At 50.0% G+C, this 21,963-nt stretch overlaps 9 protein-coding genes across 9 annotated transcripts; 3 read left to right on the top strand and 6 right to left on the bottom strand.

Annotated features, from left to right (window-relative positions):
* Nucleotides 1–203: 203 nt before the first annotated feature.
* Nucleotides 204–681, bottom strand: PENARI_c005G06659 (transcriptional coactivator p15/PC4 family protein; the record flags this gene model as incomplete). Its single annotated transcript, XM_022629812.1, has 2 exons — nucleotides 204–410; nucleotides 460–681. 2 exons carry the CDS (start codon nucleotides 679–681, stop codon nucleotides 204–206), a joined length of 429 nt encoding a protein of 142 aa, XP_022490108.1.
* A 215-nt stretch (nucleotides 682–896) lies between these two features.
* On the bottom strand, nucleotides 897–3,891 carry PENARI_c005G11483 (uncharacterized protein; the record flags this gene model as incomplete). Its single annotated transcript, XM_022630046.1, has 2 exons — nucleotides 897–3,309; nucleotides 3,365–3,891. 2 exons carry the CDS (start codon nucleotides 3,889–3,891, stop codon nucleotides 897–899), a joined length of 2,940 nt encoding a protein of 979 aa, XP_022490336.1.
* A 1,161-nt stretch (nucleotides 3,892–5,052) lies between these two features.
* On the bottom strand, nucleotides 5,053–7,847 carry PENARI_c005G08089 (DDHD family phospholipase; the record flags this gene model as incomplete). The annotated part of the gene is made up of 2 exons (XM_022629882.1): nucleotides 5,053–6,268; nucleotides 6,412–7,847. 2 exons carry the CDS (start codon nucleotides 7,845–7,847, stop codon nucleotides 5,053–5,055), a joined length of 2,652 nt encoding a protein of 883 aa, XP_022490123.1.
* A 790-nt stretch (nucleotides 7,848–8,637) lies between these two features.
* On the top strand, nucleotides 8,638–10,861 carry sac6 (fimbrin; the record flags this gene model as incomplete). Its single annotated transcript, XM_022629890.1, has 5 exons — nucleotides 8,638–8,660; nucleotides 8,750–8,960; nucleotides 9,023–9,720; nucleotides 9,789–10,771; nucleotides 10,830–10,861. 5 exons carry the CDS (start codon nucleotides 8,638–8,640, stop codon nucleotides 10,859–10,861), a joined length of 1,947 nt encoding a protein of 648 aa, XP_022490125.1.
* Nucleotides 10,862–11,125: 264 nt separating this feature from the next.
* PENARI_c005G02632 (uncharacterized protein) lies at nucleotides 11,126–14,302 on the bottom strand (the record flags this gene model as incomplete). The annotated part of the gene is made up of 8 exons (XM_022629633.1): nucleotides 11,126–11,328; nucleotides 11,388–11,511; nucleotides 11,565–11,890; nucleotides 11,940–12,008; nucleotides 12,606–12,762; nucleotides 12,812–13,485; nucleotides 13,539–13,680; nucleotides 13,736–14,302. The coding sequence occupies 8 exons, from the start codon at nucleotides 14,300–14,302 to the stop codon at nucleotides 11,126–11,128; spliced, it is 2,262 nt and encodes a 753-aa protein (XP_022490193.1).
* A 403-nt stretch (nucleotides 14,303–14,705) lies between these two features.
* Nucleotides 14,706–15,726, top strand: PENARI_c005G09880 (uncharacterized protein; the record flags this gene model as incomplete). Its single annotated transcript, XM_022629973.1, has 3 exons — nucleotides 14,706–14,941; nucleotides 15,047–15,101; nucleotides 15,232–15,726. 3 exons carry the CDS (start codon nucleotides 14,706–14,708, stop codon nucleotides 15,724–15,726), a joined length of 786 nt encoding a protein of 261 aa, XP_022490381.1.
* Nucleotides 15,727–15,901: 175 nt separating this feature from the next.
* Nucleotides 15,902–17,409, bottom strand: PENARI_c005G02540 (aminopeptidase P family protein; the record flags this gene model as incomplete). Its single annotated transcript, XM_022629624.1, has 3 exons — nucleotides 15,902–16,102; nucleotides 16,155–17,187; nucleotides 17,246–17,409. 3 exons carry the CDS (start codon nucleotides 17,407–17,409, stop codon nucleotides 15,902–15,904), a joined length of 1,398 nt encoding a protein of 465 aa, XP_022490364.1.
* A 147-nt stretch (nucleotides 17,410–17,556) lies between these two features.
* On the bottom strand, nucleotides 17,557–19,050 carry PENARI_c005G06940 (uncharacterized protein; the record flags this gene model as incomplete). Its single annotated transcript, XM_022629826.1, has 1 exon — nucleotides 17,557–19,050. One exon carries the CDS (start codon nucleotides 19,048–19,050, stop codon nucleotides 17,557–17,559), a length of 1,494 nt encoding a protein of 497 aa, XP_022490078.1.
* Nucleotides 19,051–19,579: 529 nt separating this feature from the next.
* PENARI_c005G04465 (Zn(II)2Cys6 transcription factor) lies at nucleotides 19,580–21,566 on the top strand (the record flags this gene model as incomplete). Its single annotated transcript, XM_022629714.1, has 2 exons — nucleotides 19,580–19,708; nucleotides 19,767–21,566. 2 exons carry the CDS (start codon nucleotides 19,580–19,582, stop codon nucleotides 21,564–21,566), a joined length of 1,929 nt encoding a protein of 642 aa, XP_022490432.1.
* Nucleotides 21,567–21,963: the final 397 nt, after the last annotated feature.

The raw sequence follows: 21,963 nt of genomic DNA, 5'->3' as shown, positions 1-21,963 counted from the left end.
CCCGAGGCTTCGTGTGAGATAGTTCAATACTTCAAAAGTGGCACTGCAGACACATTTATGGCCCCTTGTCCTATCATATTTGACATATTGTGATGAGCTTAGTGGTTAGGATACACTTAAGGACTAGAGGGATCGCTTTGGCAGACCAGCCCCAGCAAGCGATACCTTTTTGGTCTCTCCTTAGCCTTCATGCCCCCATAACCTCATTCACCTTCGTCCTCGTCACTGGTCGCCTCGATATTCTGCTTTGGTGGGCTTCGATTGCTGTCCGAATCCTGTCCCCCGCCTTCACTTGGGATTCCACGATATGTAGGCCGAGGCAGGATTTCACCACTCTCCTTTAGTGTCTGGTCAATCTCAGGAAGAAGAGTTATGAGAGCGGAAAATTGATCCATAGGGAGTGAGATCCCCTAGACAAAGTCAACATCAACTCAGTTGAGTGTGAGTGGACATCTTCACCTTTTTGCCGGGTAATTCCTGTCCATCTTTCGCGTAGTATTCCCGGATGTTCACCATAGTTTTTCCTCGAAAAGAGGAGACAGTAACGCGGCGCATCTTAGATATCTCCCAGTAGCGATCTCCATTGGAATCTGTTTTGCTTGTGTCTGTGTTGACCTTGGCCTTCTTTTTGCTTGCATCATCAAACCCGGCGTCTGACTCGGAGCGCTTTCTGGATGTCATGTTGAGAGCCGAGAGATGTGTTGCGGAGAAGAAGTAAGAAAATCACCTGGACAGCTTCTAAGTCGCGTCGAACGCGCGGGGTCACGTGGGGACTATAGATGAGGAATAATGTTACTTTGAGTGTTTCTGGATTCTCTTGTCTGTTTGTCTCGGAACACGCCATTGGAACTCCAAGTGGACCATTAATATTCATTTATCAATACATTGCGTGAAGGCTACAGGGTCAATACCCTCAAACCCTGGAGCAAGATCGAAAAGACGAAACCCCGGGCGACAGATTCCACCTGAAGGCTGTCAAATATTTTTTCCAATGCCTCCCGGCTAGCAGCTGCTCCCATGACACTGGTCAATGCTTGGGGAATCCCTCGCTGCACAAACAACCGGCGCGCAGTATCTCGTAGACGGGCCTTCTCCTCCTCACTGGGTGGACTGGGCCAAGCTTTCAGTTCTGTCTCTGTTGGGAGCGCATTCTCACGAAGCTTGGCAATGTAATTCCCAAGGGCTTCATCCGAAGTATGGCCCTTGATCATAGAGTCCTGTAACAGAGTACGGATCGTTTCCAAGGTCGGACTACCAGGACGCAGGATATACGACCTAGCAGCGTTCAAGAGGGTCCGCCGAATGTTCCATGCAGATGACAAGGTGTACAGCTCATTGATGACCGCGAATATCAGCTCTACTGCTATTTGTGTCTCATCAGCTGTGATGGGATTTCCCTGATTGCGTGGTTTAGCTGTCCTTGGATTGCTCTGCTCGGTCTCTGATCGGCGATGTGACGATGTCTGATTGAGATCCTCCTTGGAGTTGATATCTGGGTGGTCGTTCGTCGGGTCAAGTGACTTTCTATTTTCAGAGGGTACGAGCGTCAATTCTGGAGCCCATGCATCCTGTTCATTGGCCCTCAGGTCGACGCCACTAGCTGCACTATTGGCCGAAGGCGATTTGGAAGCTTCGCGGTTTTGGATCTCTAAGGAGTCATTAGAAAATAATGATAACGCGGGCGAACCAGCAGCATCATCATTTTCTGAGGTCCTCGTAGCGTCGCCAAAACTGGGACGGACTTTGGACAAGCTGGTTCGACTGGGAGCAATGGGGGCTGGAATTTCGTCATTCGCTTCGGAAAGAGAAAGACTTGTCCGGTGTTGAAACTGGATTTCGGCGGTGGCAGTTGGTCTTTTATTGTTGGCAGCGCCTCCAAATACCCCGGTCACCCCGTCAAAGACAGCTTTTCCACCTCCTGCCATTCCCTTGGGCGCATTTGATAGCGCACCCAGCATACCCTTGCCCATGTTCTCAAATGCAGCCTGACTGGGGAAAGAGAACCCAGGCTTTTTGGAATCCGCTTCACTGGATCCCGCATCCTTTTCCAAGAATCGGCGCATTCGATCTGTCTCAGCAAGAGCTTCATGTTTCATAGCATCATGTAGATATCCTTCTAGGTCCCGAGCGAGAGTTTGTCTTGTTTTTCCTTTCCAAGAGGGTAACATGGGGTACCGATCCGAGAAACTTTGAATCCGGTTCAATCGTGAAACAGTCTCCAGCATCTCATGAAGGGACTGGAAGTCCGCATACTTCCGGAAAACCATCCATCCAGTCGAGCGTGTTGACGCTGGCTCAACCTGCAATAGATAATCCCACGTGGGCCGTGACTTGATTTGGCCTTTTTCATTCCTCGATCCGTCATCATCTACCAAGACTTGTGCGCCATGAAGGATCAAAGGCACAGATGCATTTTCCTGCGCACTGGACTGAGGCGAATGGGGAGTGCTCTCAGACCTTTCTGGATTTGCGGGTGGCTGTGACCTCAACAATGGATCTGTGAGAGTTTCCCCTTGGTCCTGATTGTTTTCAATGTTATGGGTTGCATTTGAATCTGATTCAGTACTCGAAAAAGATCCATCGGTTTCCGGTGTTGGTTCTGGGCTTCGTATATCCTGCGATGCAATCATGGCACTGAGACGTTTTGCTTCGAGAACCGCCTCTTCTGTCGCTCTATCCGCCTGCATAGATTGTCTCTGATTGTTTTGGGAGATTGGGTTTAAAATCGCCTCCGGGGGTAAAGCATCCGAAGATTTGGGGGAACGGGCGCCATGATTTCGTGCGCCTTCTACGCCTGCATCAATGGCGTGCATAATCTCAGATTCACCATCTTGCAGAAGATAGATAATCCAGTCATTGATAAACTCGGGACGGGCGAGACTGGTCACCGTAGACTCCAATATAACACCCGCAAAAATCTCGCGGAGAAAATCCCGCACAGCTGGACAATCATATGCCTTGGAATCCAGGAAGTTTGACAATATATCGTCCGCAATCATGTTGAGTTTCTTATGTTGCTGTTTCTGTGACAAGACATTGGCTAGGCTGCTGTCCGGAAATTGTTCAAGGTACCGGTCCACCGTTTTCTGGGCCTCCATAGGGTGGGAGTCCCCAGCGGCAAATGCTGCAGCGAGTTCATTAAGGAATACAATGACAATAGATGAAGAGTTGGTCAGGAACTGCAAAAAAGTATCCTCTGTCCGTTTGCGTGACAGGTGCAGTGAAACAGACGTAACAAAATGGGTCAAGATTCTTCGGCATGTACCTGGGAAAGTTGATTCGGAAGGTAATATTGGTTCATACCAATATCTTTGTTTTGGGTAAGCTACTGGGATCTCGTGAAAGGGAAGGGACCCAAGCTTACTGAACATAGTCCCTTATGACTGCATCCGTGAGCGATTTCAGCGCACTCGCGGTGGCGGGTTGAAATGTGGCATAATCAAGGTCTGCCGGTGATAGATCCTCAGCTACACTCATAGACCCATCATTGTCGCCTTGGGTTATCGAAGCACCGTCCCGCTTCGGCCAGTCCAGAAGTCTGCTGGATACCTCTAGCGCAAGCTCTCTTCTCCTGTTTGGTGCACGCGATCCTTCTGAGACTGGGCCTGGTCCGTCCCACGATGCGTGAAGGACCACCCCTAGCACAATTCCAATGAGGACGAGTCCAATTCGCCCCAGAACAACGTAGGTGACAAGTATAAGGAGAGCGAAGACACCCAGGAGGGTTTCATTGCTAGAGGTTGAGAGAAAGTTGAGAGCGAAATTGACGAGTTCCTTCGTAGAAGCCGTATTTGAGATATGTTCAGACGTATCGAGTTTCGTGGGGATTCCGTCGGTCGATGGGGCTACATCAAGTTTGGAGTTGCCCACATCATCGCTAAGGCGACTCATTGTGCTGGAATATGTCAGCGAGTATTCAGAGCTATCCAAAGAGACACAAACCTCTCATGTTCAGCGAGGTTTATAGATGGAGGTGGAAGCTAAGGGAAGCAAATCCTTGGCACTACCCCGTGTGGCCAGTGCGAGAACAGAAATAGAACGAACAGCCGAACATCGTAATCGTATAATTTATATTGCTTCTAATATATGTATCCATTCATCATTTCCTTGCGATCATGAGTTCGCGAGGAATCTAAAGCAAACAGAAAGGAGTTGATCTCCGCTATCCGAGTGAATCCGAGCATTCATAGAACATGTGCTTCATGCCAGACGTAAAGAGATTGCGGCTAAAGGGTGGAAATACTACAAGGGGTCTACTTTAAAATGCTCATCCAGGTCTGCTTCGGTCTTTTTGGAGATTGTCACCGTCGTGAGAGCAAGGGCTTTCCCCACCGCATTGGCTCGGCCTTCAATCTTGAGGTGATTCACATGAGTGCCGGGCGGTCTCCAATGAAGCTGGGTCCCTGCGAGGTAATGGACAGCTCTCTGACCCAGTCAGTGACACAAGCGGAAAAAGGCTCGACGTTGTCCTAGGAATTGAGCTGGCGACGGCTGACTTGCGGGCTCGGATCACACCCTTCTCGGCATTATGAACTTCAACCTCGTTAAGAAGAAATTCATAGACGAAGCTGTTAGGGCGAGTGCGCTCTCTGGCCCTCTGAGTCCGCTTACTTCAGTGCGCTTCGTGAAAAAATAAATAAATAAATAAAAGAGTAAGGAGTGAGGTATGAAAGAGAAAGAAAGAGAGAATTTGAATGGAAAAATGCTGTGCTCACCTAACCGACCACGCTAGTCCCAAATAGGCTCGCTTGCATCTGTACCTCGGGGATCTTGGTCTCTTGATATTGGGTATCTTACGATTTATTTCGTATATTAAACATTGATAATTGTTATCTTTGTACATAATTTCTACTTGCGAGATCTCATACGTCTACCTCCCCGTCTTTCTGTGTCGAAATCGTCTGGAAAGCATTTGAGAAAGCATAAAGTGATTGACATCCTCGTCCCCCCAGTAGGTGAGATGACTGGCAATACTGGCAATCAGCGAGATATCAAATGCCCCCCTGTTATAAGCAATGTTTAGTTTGTGTCAAAATATGGGAATGAAATCTCTTACTCTTGCACGCTGTAATCAACACGGCCGTTGGCATTCAAGGCGCGCACTTTGGCATCTTCAAATTTCAGTTTTCGCTCCTGATCTTCAGGATCGGTATCAGGATCGGTTGATGATGCCTGTGGTTTTCGATCACTCCTGCTTTTCTGGAATCCATCGTAGAGTGTTTCCAGATCAGACTCAATCAATGTTTGATAATGGTCGTCTGATTCGTGCGGGCCATGTTGAACTGAGCCAGACTGTGTCCTTTTATGGGATTTATCATCGCTTTGTTTTCCAATGGCACGACCAGCTGATGGATCGTCGCCGTTCAGGCCCAAACTGCGGTTCAACAAGCTGCTTGCAACACCCGAGGCGAAATTTGTCCATAGGGAGCCCACACTTTGGCCCATTCGAGTACCAAGAATAGATAAGCTTTGCCCGGAGGTTGTCCAAAGGCTCTTTTTGACCGAAGGTAGAGGCTGAGGTTTTAGGGTTGCCATCGCTGGAGATATTAGAGGCTCAATTCGGTAGCTCACCGGGTCAGAAGGGTGAAAGATGTTGTAAAGATCTCGACATTTCGGTGCTGAAACAATAGCAGGGTTTTCCTTGAACCCAAGCCCAGCACTGGGAAGCGAATCCCTTTTTGAAGACCTCAACCCCCCGGCGTCAATTTCAACATCCAAAGCATTCTTCCGGTTCCGAGGAGCTAAAGCAGAGTATCCTCCTATCGTTTTGCCCTTTAACATTTGAAAGAGGGCAATGGGAGATCCCAAGCAGAAGAATTCTTCAGTTTCAAATTCGAATGCACTCGTTCCACTAAGATGGTTTGATCCATCGGTCTCTTGGGCCTTTGGCTTTTCTCGCTTTGCAGGGTCGGCCACCTCGCCTGGTTGATGACACAGGATATCAAACAGGATCGCACTTCCTAGCGAATGACCACAGAGGCTGACTGACCCATTGAAAGAAGGGTTCCGCTGCTTGTAGAGCCGGACGATTCGGTTGCATTCCTGTTTAACAATATTGGAGATATGCTCACAATATCGGCTCTGGTAAAGGAGCACATCCATTGCCAAGTCTGAAATGAGATTTCGGACAGCAGGTACACTTTCTAGCGTGATATCTGACAGGCTTGGGTAAGCATCATCTTCGAGTGTGTCCGCGTCGGTAAGATCTTGTTCTTTTCTGTTCTGCCGAACTCCCCTATAAGGAAAGTCAAGCCTGTGTCGCCAGCACCTGGATGCTTGTTAGCATATAATGTATGGATGAGCGCCAAAAAAAGGAAAGAATATTTGAATAGCAGCCATTGACTTTAATGCTGGCCCGACTAAGAATTTCGGCTTTTGATATGATCAAAGAGGAGATAGAGAGCAACTCACACAGGAAGAACCTGAACACGGCAATTCTTATCACTGTCAGGCAACGCAGAGTTTAATGCCTGCAGGTCAGGCGAAGCTTTGTAGACAGTCTTCAGTGTCTTGCGAAGCACATTCACATCATGTATGAAGTTAATGCTCTCAAGTCGCAACCCGAGCCGCTGGCCAATTCCATGGGTGACAAGGACCAAATGGTCAACCTCACGCTCTCTGTCCTCATTGTCAACTTCCCTCGAATCCTCCATCTCTTGCTCTTCCTGCTTGCGAGCTTGCTCCTCGAGTTCAGCAGGGTTCTGCGGTTCACCAGCAAGGGACGACATTTGCCGTTCCAAGGTAGACTTCGGTCTTCTTTCGAAATTCTCGGCTCCTTCGACTGATTCCACAGGCGACACTTTCAGGATGTCTGATTTATTATTTTCGGGGTTCACTCCAAAATTTTCGTTGGACTTTGGAACAGAGGATATCTTGTCGGCCTTCCGGTCGGAAGTCTTGTCTGTTTCCTTTGACTTCTTGGGCTCGAAGCCACGCACCAACTTCACCCCGGGGACACCTCCTAGTTTCTGATAGACGGTAGTGCTGAATCGTGACATCATATCATCGTTTATCAGCCAGGCAGTCGAAGAATCTTGATAGGAAACAATCTTGTTCATATAAGCACCAAACAAACGATATTGTTGGGGCTCTGTCGCGGACTGGCTGGGATCATTTCCTATGCCCCTGTTGGTAGAGGCTGGGTTGGCTGACCGAGGGGATTGGGCGGTAATCTGCGCATCCTCTTGTCGAATAGAAAGATCTTGTTCAATTATTGTGGAAGCCTGATCCGGCGACTCGGACTTTATTGGCTCAGTCTTCCACGGACGGAGTTTGATATAGCCTTCTTCAAGCTGCGTAGCAAGGTTCTCTTCGCATGGTTTTAATCCAGACCCATCTTGGATGAACCATGTTCCACGACGAACTTCGTAAACAGGGCCAATCCAATAGGTGGGACTCAGCTCTCGCTGTTCCACATCCACATCGAATAGATAATCCTCGTTCACAGGAACTTTGGTCGAGACAGGCTGTGTGGATTGCTCGGCATGACCTTCCTGGGCGTCTTCGATTTCCGATAGTTGCTGGAAGGTGATTTCAATAGACTGTGAATCTTTCCCAGGGAAAGGAATGAACTTCTTCGGCAATGGCAAGGGCTTCTGGTCGGTCTTTTTTTGTTCTAGCAGCGATGGCTTTCGTTTGGGCGAGTCCACTGCGTAGAACCACCTCACTTTCAATGGAGGGCAATCAGGAGGATAACGACGCAGGCTTAACCGATGCCTATGGGTCACTGTATGGTCCTCTCCTTGGGACCGCTGCAGGACCTCTGAGCCCTGACGATCGGGTTGCGGCGTTGTGCTCCTTGGGGTACTCCATGGGGATAGTGTCCCCAGGAATGACTTTTGCTCCATGGGGAGGCACACCCGGGCAGTGAATCGAATCAACGTGGATAATGAGATGGAAACGTTAGCAAGGTGTTCCGGGCCAAGATGTAAAGAGAATCTGTGAAAGTTGATCTTTGTTTTGGTGATCCGCATGATGTAATCCGGAACACACCAATTATTCCTCCGTGCACGTTCTAGAATTCCAAGGATATGAGGCTACAGCACTCGATACTCTGTACATCTTGGCCCGTAAATATAAGCTATTAATAAATGATCAGATGCTCTCTCTATCTCTCCATCTCTCACAATCTCTTCTAATATCTTCCAAGGTAGACAAGTAAGAATCCTGGAGCCTGGGGGATAGGAAAAAAGAAAAAAATAGAGCATAGAAAGAAAGAAAACACAGAGAGAAGAAAAGAACAGAAAGGAAGCCTGGAGGCTTGGAAGCCTGGAGATGTTCGACGTCATTTGCCATTACGAATACGAGACCGGGAAAGATACTTGGGCCGCAATACAATAATACTAGTAGCGCCATGTACTGCTTGATTACCTTTCATTACGCGTTACAGTGTGGCTCATCTCACCTCCCCCCGCCTCCCTCGGTTCGTGTATACGTTGGCTTTTGCTCCCTATTACTTTGCCCAATTCTCTTCTCCGGCTGTGATCTGGACTCTTCGGATCATTCCCATCTCTCTGATAGTTACGAAACCATTGTTCTGTTCTGGGAATCCCCCTTTCTTCTGCCGAACCAAGTCCGGATCTCTGGGTTAACTCGTGGACCCCGCCACCTCCTACTGGGACGCATTCTTTTACCAAGATGAATGCGCTCAAGCTTCAGAAGTAAGACTTGCCGTGCTCTATGTACCTCGCTCTGTGTGATGTAACAACCTTGGAATATATGCTGACGAAGCCGGGTGTGCTTGCTACAGGCGATTCCCGCAGCTGGACCAGGGGGATATCTTCTCGCTCCAGGATGCATTCAACCGACTGGATGTTGATGACCGCGGCTATCTTGATGAATCTACTGCGATCAAAGCCGCCCAACAATCCGAACGTCAGCCGTACGACGTGGTGCGCCAAGCGCTAAAGGGTGTGGAACTCGACAGCTCCCGGCGCGTGGAGCTGGAAGACTATGTCGATGTAAGGAAATCCGTCTCTATGGTATAACCCTAAGAAACGAACAAATGCTAAAGCTGCGATAGCTGGTTTCGAAGCTTCGGTCGGCACCCGCAGAGGGCGCCCGCGGCGTATCCAGCCCCACGGCTGTGATCCAAGGAGCTGGCGCCGGTGCCGGCACTGGCGCCTCTCACCATGTCTCCAAGGGCAGCGTTGGTGGACGTATTCACGTTCAAGGATCATCTTCCAACGTTACACACACGATCAACGAGGACGAACGGACCGAGTTCACGCGACACATCAATGCTGTCCTTGCGGGAGACCCGGATATTGGCAACCTCCTGCCTTTCCCTACCGATACATTTGAGATGTTTGACAAGTGCAAGGATGGTTTAGTTCTGGCAAAGTTGATCAACGACAGCGTGCCGGACACCATTGATGAGCGTGTTTTGAACAAAGCTGGAAAGAAGATCAAGCAACTGAACGCCTTCCACATGACTGAAAACAACAATATCGTCATCAACTCCGCCAAGGGAATCGGGTGCTCAGTTGTAAACATTGGAAGTGGAGATATCATCGAAGTGCGCGAGCATCTGATTTTGGGTCTTATTTGGCAGGTCATTCGCCGTGGTCTTCTTGGAAAGATTGATATCAAGCTTCACCCGGAGCTTTACAGGCTTTTGGAGGAGGATGAGACCCTTGAGCAGTTCCTGCGCTTGCCCCCAGAACAGATTCTCCTTCGCTGGTTCAACTATCACCTCAAGAACGCGAAATGGGACAGACGGTAAGCTAACATCGGCTTAGCCGTATATTAGGCAAGAAAGAACACGCAGCTAATACCTTTCAATCTAGCGTGACAAACTTCTCTACTGACGTGAAGGACGGCGAAAATTACACGGTTCTCCTCAACCAACTGGCTCCTGATGTCTGCTCTCGTGGCGCTCTCCAGACTCGAGACTTACTCGAGCGGGCTGAGCAGGTCCTTCAGAACGCGGAAAAGCTTGATTGCCGAAAGTTCCTTACCCCGACCTCGTTGGTTGCTGGAAACCCCAAGTTGAATCTTGCCTTCGTGGCCAACCTATTCAACACTCACCCTGGTCTGGATCCGATCACCGAAGAGGAGAAGCTCGAGGTCGAGGACTTTGACGCTGAAGGTGAACGAGAGGCACGAGTCTTCACTCTCTGGTTGAACTCTTTGGATGTGCAGCCGGCGGTCAACTCGCTGTTTGATGACCTTCGGGATGGCTCTATCCTGCTGCAGGCGTACGACAAGGTTATTCCTGGAACCGTCAACTGGAGACATGTGAACAAGCCCCCAGCCTCTGGTGGGGAGATGATGCGATTCAAGGCGGTGGAAAACACCAACTACTCGATTGAACTTGGAAAACACAATGGGTTCTCTCTTGTTGGTGTCCAAGGCGCTGATATTACTGATGGCCAGCGAACTCTCACACTTGGCTTGGTGTGGCAGCTGATGCGTCGTGATATCACTAACACACTCTCTGCGCTGGCCCAACGGTTGGGCAAGCGTGAAATCACCGACACCGAGATGATTCGCTGGGCCAACGACATGTCTAGCAGCGGCGGAAAGTCTTCAACGATAAGAAGCTTCAAGGACAAGTCTATTGGAACTGGCGTCTTCCTTTTGGACGTGCTCAATGGCATGAAGAGCAGCTATGTGGACTATGATCTGGTGACCCCCGGCCGGACCGACGAGGAGGCCTATGCCAACGCCAAGCTTTCTATCAGTATTGCCAGAAAGATGGGCGCCACCATCTGGCTGGTTCCCGAGGATATTTGTCAAGTCCGGTCTCGTTTGGTCACAACTTTCATTGGTAAGACCTCATATACCCCTTTGACTGGTTTTGGTTCGGATTCTGACATTTTACACAGGCTCTCTCATGGCCACCCACGAGAAAATGTAAGGCGACCAATTTCTCCAAACAATAGCGGCGATGCGATTATTTATCATGGCTCGCTCCGGATTTGGCATCGATTCCCGCAGCATTGCGTGCCTTGCTCCGTGGCTATTCCTGTTTATCCTTCCGCTCCTGTCTGTTCTCAAATACATGTAAATCTTCTACCCAAACGAGACAAATCAAAGGTGTGCCTTGAGTCTAAAGTCAATGTTTTTATTGTTACCAAAGTTCACTGTACAATCGTCAAAGCTGTAAATGACTTGTCACGATCTAGAGATATTGGTTGAACCAAGCAGTGGCTTGCATAAAAGCAGCTTCCTTGGCAAAGCGGATTGTTGGTTTGGTGATGTCTGCGCGGACAGCGAAACCATGCTCAACACCACTGAATAAGTTGATCTGATATGGCTGGCCGGTTTTGAGCAGAATCTCCTCGGATTCATGGCGCTTCGAGGTCGGGAAGATTGAATCGGTCTCTGCAATTCCAGTAAGCTTAGTCTGATCTACTACAATAACCCATTAACATCACACTCACCCGCAGCAGCAATAGAGAGAGGGCCCTTGATTGCCTGGAGCTCTTCTGCCTCGACGAAACTGGGGTGAGCAATATAGGCAACATCACAAAGACCAGGCTGAAGCAGTCGGACGGCATACTTTGCCTGTACAACTCGTGCGTCAGCTGGGCATCAGACCTAGGGCAAAAAGATCATACCCCAAAGCAATATCCGATAGCACCGACTCGTTTACAGCCCAAGTTGGACTTCATTTCCTTCAAAACTGCCTGTATCACGGGTTCCACGCGGCTAGGTGGATGGCCAGGGGGACCCTTCAGCCAGGCCATCAGATCGAAACCAGCCGGGCGGTTCAACAGCACCGGATCGCCGTGGAACAGGTCCGGCATGACAACAAAGTAGCCATTTGCTGCTAGCTGATCTGCAATCAACTGGGCATTAATGAACCGATGGCCGATCACATCAGTGAGTAGCAGAATAGCACGCTGGGTAGAACGATCTGCGGGGTGTGAGATGTAGACCTCGACTGCGAGAGTTAGCGGTTGAGATCGGGTTGCTCAAGCAGAGGTGTATACCATCGCCGATTTGTTGGAATTCGCCCTTGGCCTCGCCTTCATGCTTGACGCCAACAGTGCAACAGGAAGCTGGTGGGTTAGAGGTCATTTTGAATGTGAATGTATAAGTAGAGGACAGTAGTTGGAAGAGAGAGAGAGAGAGTTATATAAGATCAAAAGTGGGGAAAGGCGGGGGGATACGAGTGATGCGGCTCTGGGAACGTGCAATGCGTATATTTGTTTTGATGGTCTTCTACCTGGCTATTTGGTTCTGGAGCTACTCGATATCAACATTACACGGGTTAGCGGTCTACCTCTTATAGATACGGAAGGAAAGAGGTATATATACGATGAAGATATATACCATATCAACGTCGACTAGTAGAACAGATTCAAAGCCAATTGCCAGGGTGAGAAATGCGGCATGCTCTAATGAAAATCATATAATCAGGTACAAGCTGCACAAAAGACTCGGTCCCGTAAAGATTCCCAGCCAAAAAAATATGTTTCCCACCAACTGCCGGTCTCGCATCATGCGGGTCCGGCTGAGTGAAACAAGTGGCAGTTGCGACATTTGGAGAATTAGCAGATATCCCCGAAGTCGTCGAAAAATACACAGCATGATCAGTTCATGCACACACGCAGATAGGAAAAATGTGATCCGACTCGCAGAAACTCGCGACAGACGGTAGGCGCTGATGGAGCTGTGGTATACATGCCGGAGCAAGAAGTTGTGGACAGGGCGGTTCCAATCTCGTGCAAACTGATCCCAAGAGACCGAGTTCCACCAATCTGCATAGAATCCCCGGTCAGCAAACATGGTGATTTCAGCTAAAGCGTTAAGCTATGGCTGTCAGCAAAAGATCGGGGTCTATAAGCTCGGTGGTACCTACAACACACTCCCAAATCACATAGAATGCCAGCAGATACTCCATCATGAAAGGGAAGAGTAAGTCGCTCAGAACCCAGGGGAATTCCTGGAGTCTCTGCTGCGCCGTCAACCCTTCCTCTTTCATTCGCACAGTGGACATCACCACCGGATATATCCACGACTGAGAGACAGCAATCATGACCACAATGATGCCGAATGTGGCCGCGGTCTTCTCTGCCACATAAACCCAATCAATCTTGTCTGTGCGCGGGTATTCGAGCTCATATACCAACGTGGGCAATGTGATAAAGTCGCAGAAGTTCTTCAAGGTCAAATTCCGCGGATAGTAATTGGATGTCAATGAACACCTGCCTTGTAGTCCCTCGGATAGGATTTCGAATTCTCGCTCTAGCAGCTCTTTCAGGGATTTCACCTGATCTGGTTGAAGAGATACCCCGTGCTCGGTGGTTTCGACGAGAGATATGAGCTGGTCGGTCTCGGGGTCACGGGAATAGTTCTTGAGGTTGGAGGACCGCCGCCGGAAATCATTTCTTTTGAGATCAGTGATTTCGGCATCAACCTCTGTATCAACGGCAGAGGTATGCGCCTTTCCCACAAAATCGTTGTTTCTGCTTAGATTGTTCAACTGGGAGAGACTTGTCTTCAGCATCTCTCGTTTCCGGTACAACTCCGACACTATTCTCGTTAAGTCAGATCCAGTCACCGGCAACTTCTTTGTTTCTACTTACGGTACCCGTTGTAAGCAGCATAACTATGCTGTTTCATCAGCATGGTCAAGCAATGCAGCACTGTAAAGACAGTGTGTGTCCATGGCCAATCCCGATGATATGTCCACCATGTAATGGCAGCCAGATATGTCGTCTGCCAGATCTGACAGATCACCAAGTCAGCAAAGAAGCAACTGAAGGTATACTATGAAGCATACATTTTGGATCAGCCAACCAGAGCCACTCCAACGCAGGTACCCTTTGAATACCGCTCGCTGGACCACCAGACAGAACACCGTAGACCAACATAAGACCAAGTCTGTCAGTCCGAGGACCAAGACGTCCTTAGCGAACATGAGGCGAATAATCTCGTTCTTGCCCCAAATGGTGCCATGTATTCTCCAGTTGTTGGCCACAACCTTGAGCAGCATCAGGGCCACCCCCATCCAGAAGAGCACAAAGAAGCCATGGAACTCAGATGAACTGAAGGTCAAATTCTGGCGGTCAAAGGTACTGAGTTGTCTTGTAAATTCCAAGTCTCGGAACCTGAAGCGTGGTTTCTGAGATGATCCTGACTTTTCAAAGGAGAGGTTATGTTTGAGGATATCCCGTAAGAGCTCCGCGTCCTCTGCAGTGAGCAGATATTGACCAGCATTGTCAGTTCCCCGAAGCTTTACCGAGACAATTTGTCGAGTGGAATCAACGAGGTCATCCGAGCTTGAAGAGGGAGAGCTAGGCGAGCTTGGGGCTGAGGCTAGTTGTCCATTCAAATCGGTTGGGTTCATGATGGATGTGCGCATAAAAAGAGTTTGTAGATCGACGTCTTCACATCATTCGGGTGGTTCGGATGTTCAGCCCTAGTGGCAAAACAGTAAACATATGACGTGGGGAGGGCTGTGGAGAATAAATTTGCTAAATTTGGTTGTATACTTGGGCTTGTATTGAAGCGCCAAGTTGCCCTCTTTGTGACAGTTTAAAGTATGTCAAGTACATTTTTGGGATACGACAACAAGAAGAATTTTTTCAAGAACCCAAGAGCCAAAAGTACTAAAATAGTTAAAAGTTCTTGATTTTTATGCAGTCAAGTCACGTATGTAATAAGCTCCATAGCCAGTGGCTTCTCCTCCTGAGCTCTCTTGGCCCCTTAGACTTACCTTCACCCATTGCGGATTTCCATATATTATGGACATGCCTACAACGCCCCAGGTGGAAATTCCTGGCGAAACGCCTGAATCGGCTCACCCCCCCGCGACTGCGACTGCGACTGCGACTGCCCCGGCGCCTGCAAACCACAATTCCACCGAAGTGGAGATGGGAGGAACCCAGGATGCGACCTTCCAGGATGCTCAAGGGCTTGAGCTTGAGCTCGTTGAGCCAGAGTCAGAGCCTCCGGTGAAGAAGAACGCACGCTTCAACTTCCTCGAGTAAGCGCATTCCTTGTCCCATTCCACCGTCCACTTGCTTCAAGCTCAATGGGGCCAAACATTGCGTTACTAGTCGCTTGGATTGACCTCGGCTCCTCCCTGCAGCTTCTTGACCTCCCCGGTTGTTGAGATTGTGGTCGGAGAAGGCGACAAGCAGACGGTTTTAACTGCCCACCAACCCTCCTCCTAGAATCGCCGTTGCTCGCGACATTGGTAGAAAAATTTGAAGTATCGGGACCAGTGAGTCGATAATCTAGCTCATTCGGCTAGAAATTAATTTTGGTTTATAGCGACGGATAAAACTACCGGAAGAGGACGTCGATGCTTTCGGTTGCTTTTTACAATTCCAATACACGCGCGATTACACCGTGCCACAGCCCGAGTCTTCTACAGACCCTGCAGTAGGTGATGGCTCCGAGAAGTTGCTCCGCCATGCGCGAGTCTACACATTGGCCGACAAGCTGGGGCTGCCAGCATTGAAGAGTCTTGCCCATAGCAAGATCCATAAGGTCAAGAGCTCGCCCCATGCAGAGCATCTGTATGCTCGCTATGTCTACACCAATATCCCCGCCTCAGACACCACGATTCGAAAGCCAGTTGCCTCCTACTGGGCCAGCCACAGCCATACGTTACGCCATGAAATTGGTGATAACTTCAAGAAACTCTGTCTCGAGGTGCCGGAATTCTCTTTCGATGTCTTGACTCTAATCCTGGACCGGAAGGAGAAGCAGATACCGTCCGACGAGATCAAGGGGAGTGCGCGCAAGCGAAGAAGAGATCTATAATGGGGCTCGGGGCTCACGCAACTTGCATACCCAAAAAGCTTCCTATACCTGACTCCTGACTGGGCCTTTTTGTCCCTATGAATCAAACACCAACGAGCATTTCAGATCTACGGCCATTTCATGAGATATTAGCCATGCTTTGCTTATAATAAACTGCTCAAAATATATGCTTTATCTACAAGGCCAGGCTCTCAACCTCTTCGATAATCTTCGGGGCGGTTGTCAGATTCTCCGAACCATCCTTGGTGATGTGGATGTTGTCCTCAATGCGCACTCCTCCCACGCTCCAGTACCGCTCCAGTACCTCGGTATCGATGTATTTGCCAGTCTCTGGGGCCTTCAGAACAGGGTCAATGATGAAACGGCAGAAATAGATCTAGTAAACGGATTAGTTTTGACAGAGCAAAGATGGGATGGTATAATCTCACGCCGGGCTCAACGGTGATCACGGAGCCAGCCGGAAGGTTGGCGCGGACACGCAGGTAGCGGAACATGGTGTCCTTATCATCATATTTGGGGTTACCACCGGTATCATGGGTGTCCATTCCAAGGTAATGGCCGAGGCCGTGAGGGAAGAAAGCCACGCTGACACGCTTCTCGAATAATTCTTCCTCGGATCCACGCAGGATGCCTAGCTTCAACAGGCCACGGATAGCAATGCGATGCGCTAAGGCGTGGACATCATCCCAGCACACGCCTTCCTTCAGCATCGCAATACATTCAGTCTGCATCTGGAGGACAATCTCGTAGATCTGGCGGGTCTCTGGCGCGAATCGGCCACCCAGAGGAATGACACGAGTGATATCGGCACAGTAGGTCTGATATTCGCCACCAGCATCGATGAGGACATTGTTCTTCCGCTTGCCAGTGGCAGGGTCGACAAGGTCAACGTCGTTTCTGACGTAGTGGAGGGTGGCACCGCCCTCACCGCCGGCGACGATAGGGTGATAGGATTGTTCACGGCATCCATTGGCAATGCAAGCACCGATAATTGCGGCCTCGATCTCGCGCTCGTTGGTTGCGGTCTTGGCGGCCTTAATGGCGGCAATGTGTGCCTTGGCCGAGATATCGTTCGCCTTTCTCAGGAGAGCAACCTCGTAGGCATCCTTGACGACACGAGTGTCCTCAATGGTAGACTTCAAAGTGGAAATGTTGATTTCCGCGAAGCCTTCGAATTTGGTTTCCCCTGACACCTGCTCGGCAATTGCGAACGCAGTAGTTTGTCCATTGTGGGTCGAGGCGATCGACGCCAGGGTCGAGTTGACATCGGTCGTAAAGAGAACGCGATCCACGTCGTAAAGCTTAGCAGCCTCCTCGGGAGACAGCGGGAGACCAGACCAAATAACCGACTCGGGATCGATTGGAGGAATGAACAGGGTCAACTGGTCTGCGACGGCATCGTAGACCACGGCGGCATCAGGCAAAAGACATCCAGTGAGATAGAAGAAAGGACGACGTTGGCTATGAGTGTGTCAGGTGTGTCAGTCACGTAAAGAGCCTCAGGGCTGCTAAACAATACCGGAAGGGCATAGCCTCGTCGCTGTCCTCGATCAAACGAGTTTTTTGAGCCTCGAGGTAGATGGCACCGGCCCCGCCGTGCCGGATCTTGATAGACTCGGCGACACGGCGCGCATGGGCTTTAGCCGGATACTTGGCGGCGAGGATGGTGTCCACAGTGGTCATCTTGAAGGGTAGTCGAGATAGAGAAAAGAGAAGACGCGGGGGCAGAAACAATGTAGTATTTACTAAATCGGCTATTGCGGGGCCTAACAACGGCTACGTTCGGTAAGAAAGAAAATAAAAGAGCTTCGTTACACGTCAAAACGAGGACTATCGCGATGGACTGCCTAGCGTCTCAGAGGCAGACACATCTTCAAACTCCATCTCCCATTGATCAACCTCTGCAAATTTCTTGACAGCCGCGCGCAACTCATCGCTTACGCAACGAGGCGTGGGCTCCGTTCCAGCAGACTCATTATCAGACACGTCGGAATCAGGCGGTGATGACAAGGGCGAGGAGGATGGTGACGATAGAGCGAGCATTTCGTTTTCCTTTTCCTTTTCGACACCTATACTGCCGCGAGACCGCGAGTATGTTGTAGGCGCTTTTCGGGCTGCTTCGGATTTGGCTGGCTTCTCGTTTGCATTCCACTGCCTCGGATTGTTGAGTCTTGACTTATCCTGTGCATTGGCCAATGGCTTGGGTTTTCTGGAGCTTGCCTTTCGCCTGGATGGCCGCCTTGATGGGTAGCTCAGTTCGTCTTCATCGCCAGATGCCGCATCGTGTTGGTCATCACTTTCGTCACTAGGGACGTCAAAGTCGTCGCCAGCTCTGTTCTTGCGTCGGCGGCGCCTAGGCAAAAGCCTGTCTTGTAAACTCGCCGTCGATAGGTAGGTTGGGGCCTTGGACTTCTTTCTGGCTGCAGGCTGCGACGCAGTGGGTGTAGAGTCACCAGTCACTGCAGCGGAGCCAGCAGGACTTCGCATGGGACTACTGGTGGGCGGTAGCATAGTCTGGCTGAAGATGTCTGGGTATTGTTGAGACTGCTGCGTATCCTCGACTCGCTCAACTTCCTCCTCTTCCTCCTCTTGCTCAGGTACCTCGGCCTCAGCATCCTCAGCTGCATGAGTTAAAGAGTCGTCGAGCTGGATCGGTGTTGCAGTTGGAGTATCTTTCACCACATTGATAGGCGATTGTATAGGTGATTGAGGCACCTGTATCTCTTGGGTCATGCGCTTGCGCTTGCGCGACCCCTCGGGCGAGGAAAGCGGTGATTCGGATCGTGATGGCGAGTCTTCGGAAGGTTTAATCAGAAGTGATTTTCCCCTGGAAAGGTTGAGCGGCGTAGATTCATCGTCAGGGCTGAGTCCACCAAGGAAGTCATCGTCGTCCAATTCGGAAGAGTCATCTTCAGCTTGCATCATCTGCAGGATACTCTGCTGTCGCGGTCGCCGTCTGAAGTTACTGAGAACTGAGCTTTCGAAGCCAGGTGTGCCAGGAATTCGGGAGCTTGTGTCGCCTTTGCGGCCAGCAAAGGATAATGTCGAGGAATAACCGCGCGACCTCGTAGGAGGGCGACTTCCAGTCCCAGGTCGACTGCCTGTGCCTGCTCGGTCCCCGGTGGGAGAAGACTCAATCGCTTGTTCATAACTCTTGGTCAAGGGCGTTTGGCTGCATAATGCCTGTCGTGGATCCAGGACCGAGCCGCGCTCAGGTTGCGCAGGCGATTTGGATACAGGGTCATTTTGCTGCGTCGGTTCTTCTGTCGCATTTCTGACTGGCTGGCCTTTTGTGCGGCTTCGTTTCGGGGCAGGGCGCGGCATGATTTATGATTAGATGTCGAGTAAAGAAGAAAGTGCCGTTAAGTTTAAGGGAGAGATCGACGCGTTGTTTGGGACGCGTGCACGTGGACCAACTTCCTTTCTACGACGAGTAAAGTTAACTTGCGACATGCAATTTACAGCCTACAACTTAGCACTTATTGCCTTGTCCCTTTTCTAGTCTTGTCGAATGTCTTTCTTTCCTTCCCATGCCACCACACTGGGCATGCCCGTCCTGTCACGGAACCGCTCCGCGTCGAGTTAGGCGAGCTATCTTAGACATTTCGTGAAAGCAGCCCTACGCATTCATTAATGCCCGGCTCCATCCCCAGCAGCATTGGCATCTTATCTTTTAAAAATTTGCTCTGTTTTCTCGTCTTTTTACAATATTTGCCCTTTTCATACTCTAGCCTTCGTATTGTTCACTATGGTCTGATGCTCACAGTCAACCACCCCGCCATATCGGTTTGGAGTGGTATGAACATTGGACTACGTTCTAAGACACAAAGGAAACTCTCCGAGATTTGCCATCATGGAAATGCCCCCAGAGAAAGAGGCAGACCTTGCTGCAGACTTTACAGCCAGTGACACTTCCCTGGGCAAGAAAAAGCGCTCCAATTCCGAGGCTGCTGAATATCCCCGACGACGGGCAACAATAGCTGTAAGCGCCTTTGACATTGTGGAAGACACGGCAGATTGACTGAACTGGTGCAATGTAGTGTCAAATATGCCGGCTGCGCAAGACTCGGTGCAACGGGGCTCGTCCCAAGTGTCAACTCTGCTCCGATTTGAACGCAGAATGTGTGTACCGAGAACCTGGAATCAAACTAGATGCTGGTGACAGGCTCATTTTGGATCATCTGGCCAGAATCGAAGGACTACTGCATTCGAGTTTGGCAGGCCAAGGGTCTCACATGGCCTTGTCTTCGACTTCCCCGGCCACCAGCAACGATACCAATCTCGGTAGTGATGAAACGTTAGCCAGAGCATCTGGTGGATTGCCGGTGCCTGGTAGATTGTCCGCCGTTGGACTCGGGTCCTGGGTCAACCCACCGGCCAGTATAAGCATTTCCACGATGCCAAAGATGCACACCACTCCGGCCCTGCATCTTCTACAATGGCCATTGATTCGGGACTTGGTATCTGTGGCCTATGATCCACAGCACCTACTACAGCTAGAGATGGCCCGCGAGCCACTGCGGATGACACCAAACTCAGGGTTCGATTTGACGAATGCGTCCACATATGCCCAGGCCTTTTTCAACCATGGCAACGTCTGGTACGCATGCGTGAACCCTTTTACCTGGAATCGATATTATCAGACTGCCCTCGCACAGGGATTTCAGGAAGGACCGATGAGCTGCCTTGTCTTGCTGGTCTTAGCCCTAGGAAGTGCCAGCCATAGCGGCAGTATCTCGTTCGTCCCACCAGATCGTGAACCACCGGGGCTGCCCTACTTCGCAGCTGCATGGAGCGTGTTACCATCAGTCATGATGCGAAACACCGTGTTCTCAACACAATGCATGGTCCTAGCATCTGCATACTTATTCTACCTCGTGCGGCCTCTGGAAGCCTGGACCTTGCTATCGAATGTGAGCATGAAATTGCAACTATTATTTGGCAATCCCAACCGAATCCCTAACCAATGGAGGGAGTTGAGTGTCAGAGTGTATTGGAATGCCCTATTGTTTGAAAGTGACCTTCTCGCAGAGTTGGACCTTCCACATTCTGGTATCGTTCATTTCGAGGAACGGGTGGATCTCCCCGGGGGATTCGAAGATGAAGACGCAGAGGATGAAGATGACGAGGAAGATGGAGATAATGACCAAGGCAAAGAAAGCCGGACGACCAGATTCAGAGAGGAAGCTGCCGGGCGTGAGGAGCTTTGGTATTTTCTAGCAGAGATCGCGCTGCGAAGACTCCTCAATCGCGTCAGCCATATCATCTATCAGAAAGACCGCACCCATACTCTTTCATCCCTCGGCCCAATTGTCTCCGAGCTCGATTTCCAGCTGTCACAGTGGTACGAGAGCCTCCCAGGCCCGGTGCAGTTCCCTCTGACACAGGCACCTCTTTCCAACCCAGTCCAAACGGTACTGAGGCTTCGTTACAATGCATGTCGTACCATAATATACCGTCCATATATCTTGGCTGTCTTTGAGAACGAACAGGCTGGAACGGATTCCGGGGTGAGGGAATGTTGCCGGCGATGCTTGGACGCAACACTTCGCCAACTGGAGCACATCACCAGTCACCGCGAAGGCCACCTTCCATACCTATGGCAGGGTGCCCTATCAATGGTTTCACAGACCCTGTTGATCATGGGTGCCACTATGTCTCCTTCCCTCTCCACCCTGCTCCCACCTGGTCCAAGAATGGATTCCATCATAGCGAGTGTTGTAGGTGAGGTAGAGAGATATGCGCACCTAGCACCGAGTTTGAAACTTTCTGCTGAGATAATTCGAGACGCTGAGAGACGACGGCAGATTTGTCTTCGATCGGCCGGTATGTGCCTCTGATTCTGCACTAAGGTTATACCTGGGTCAATATGTATCATATGTTGTACATAACGGGAGGATGAGTCCCTGGTTCTTTTCTCTAAGTAACTCGTGTGGTTCGTGGGTATGAAAGTTGTCTGGGCACTAAAAGCATTGTAACTTGTCGGGTACGCATGGTATGCTTCTATTCATTTCACTATGTCAAAACAATCGGATTCTGATAGACTGAAACAAAACAGGCGAAGCAGATCAGCGATGATAGCAGAGTGGGGGAAACGGTTTATATGAGTAAGAGAAGAAATCCAAACAGCAATACATACAATCCCCTTTCATGACAATTATGTTCTTAAATCATCAAATATTTCACGGTTAAACATCATGGTATCTCAAAGACATGAGGAGATCAATATGGACATCA

This window comes from Penicillium arizonense (genome assembly GCF_001773325.1).
Source record: "Penicillium arizonense strain CBS 141311 chromosome Unknown PENARI_contig005, whole genome shotgun sequence".
Taxonomy (NCBI): domain Eukaryota; kingdom Fungi; phylum Ascomycota; class Eurotiomycetes; order Eurotiales; family Aspergillaceae; genus Penicillium; species Penicillium arizonense.
The sequence above is the reverse complement of the archived record's forward strand: the minus strand, read 5'-3'. Positions and strand labels throughout refer to the sequence as shown.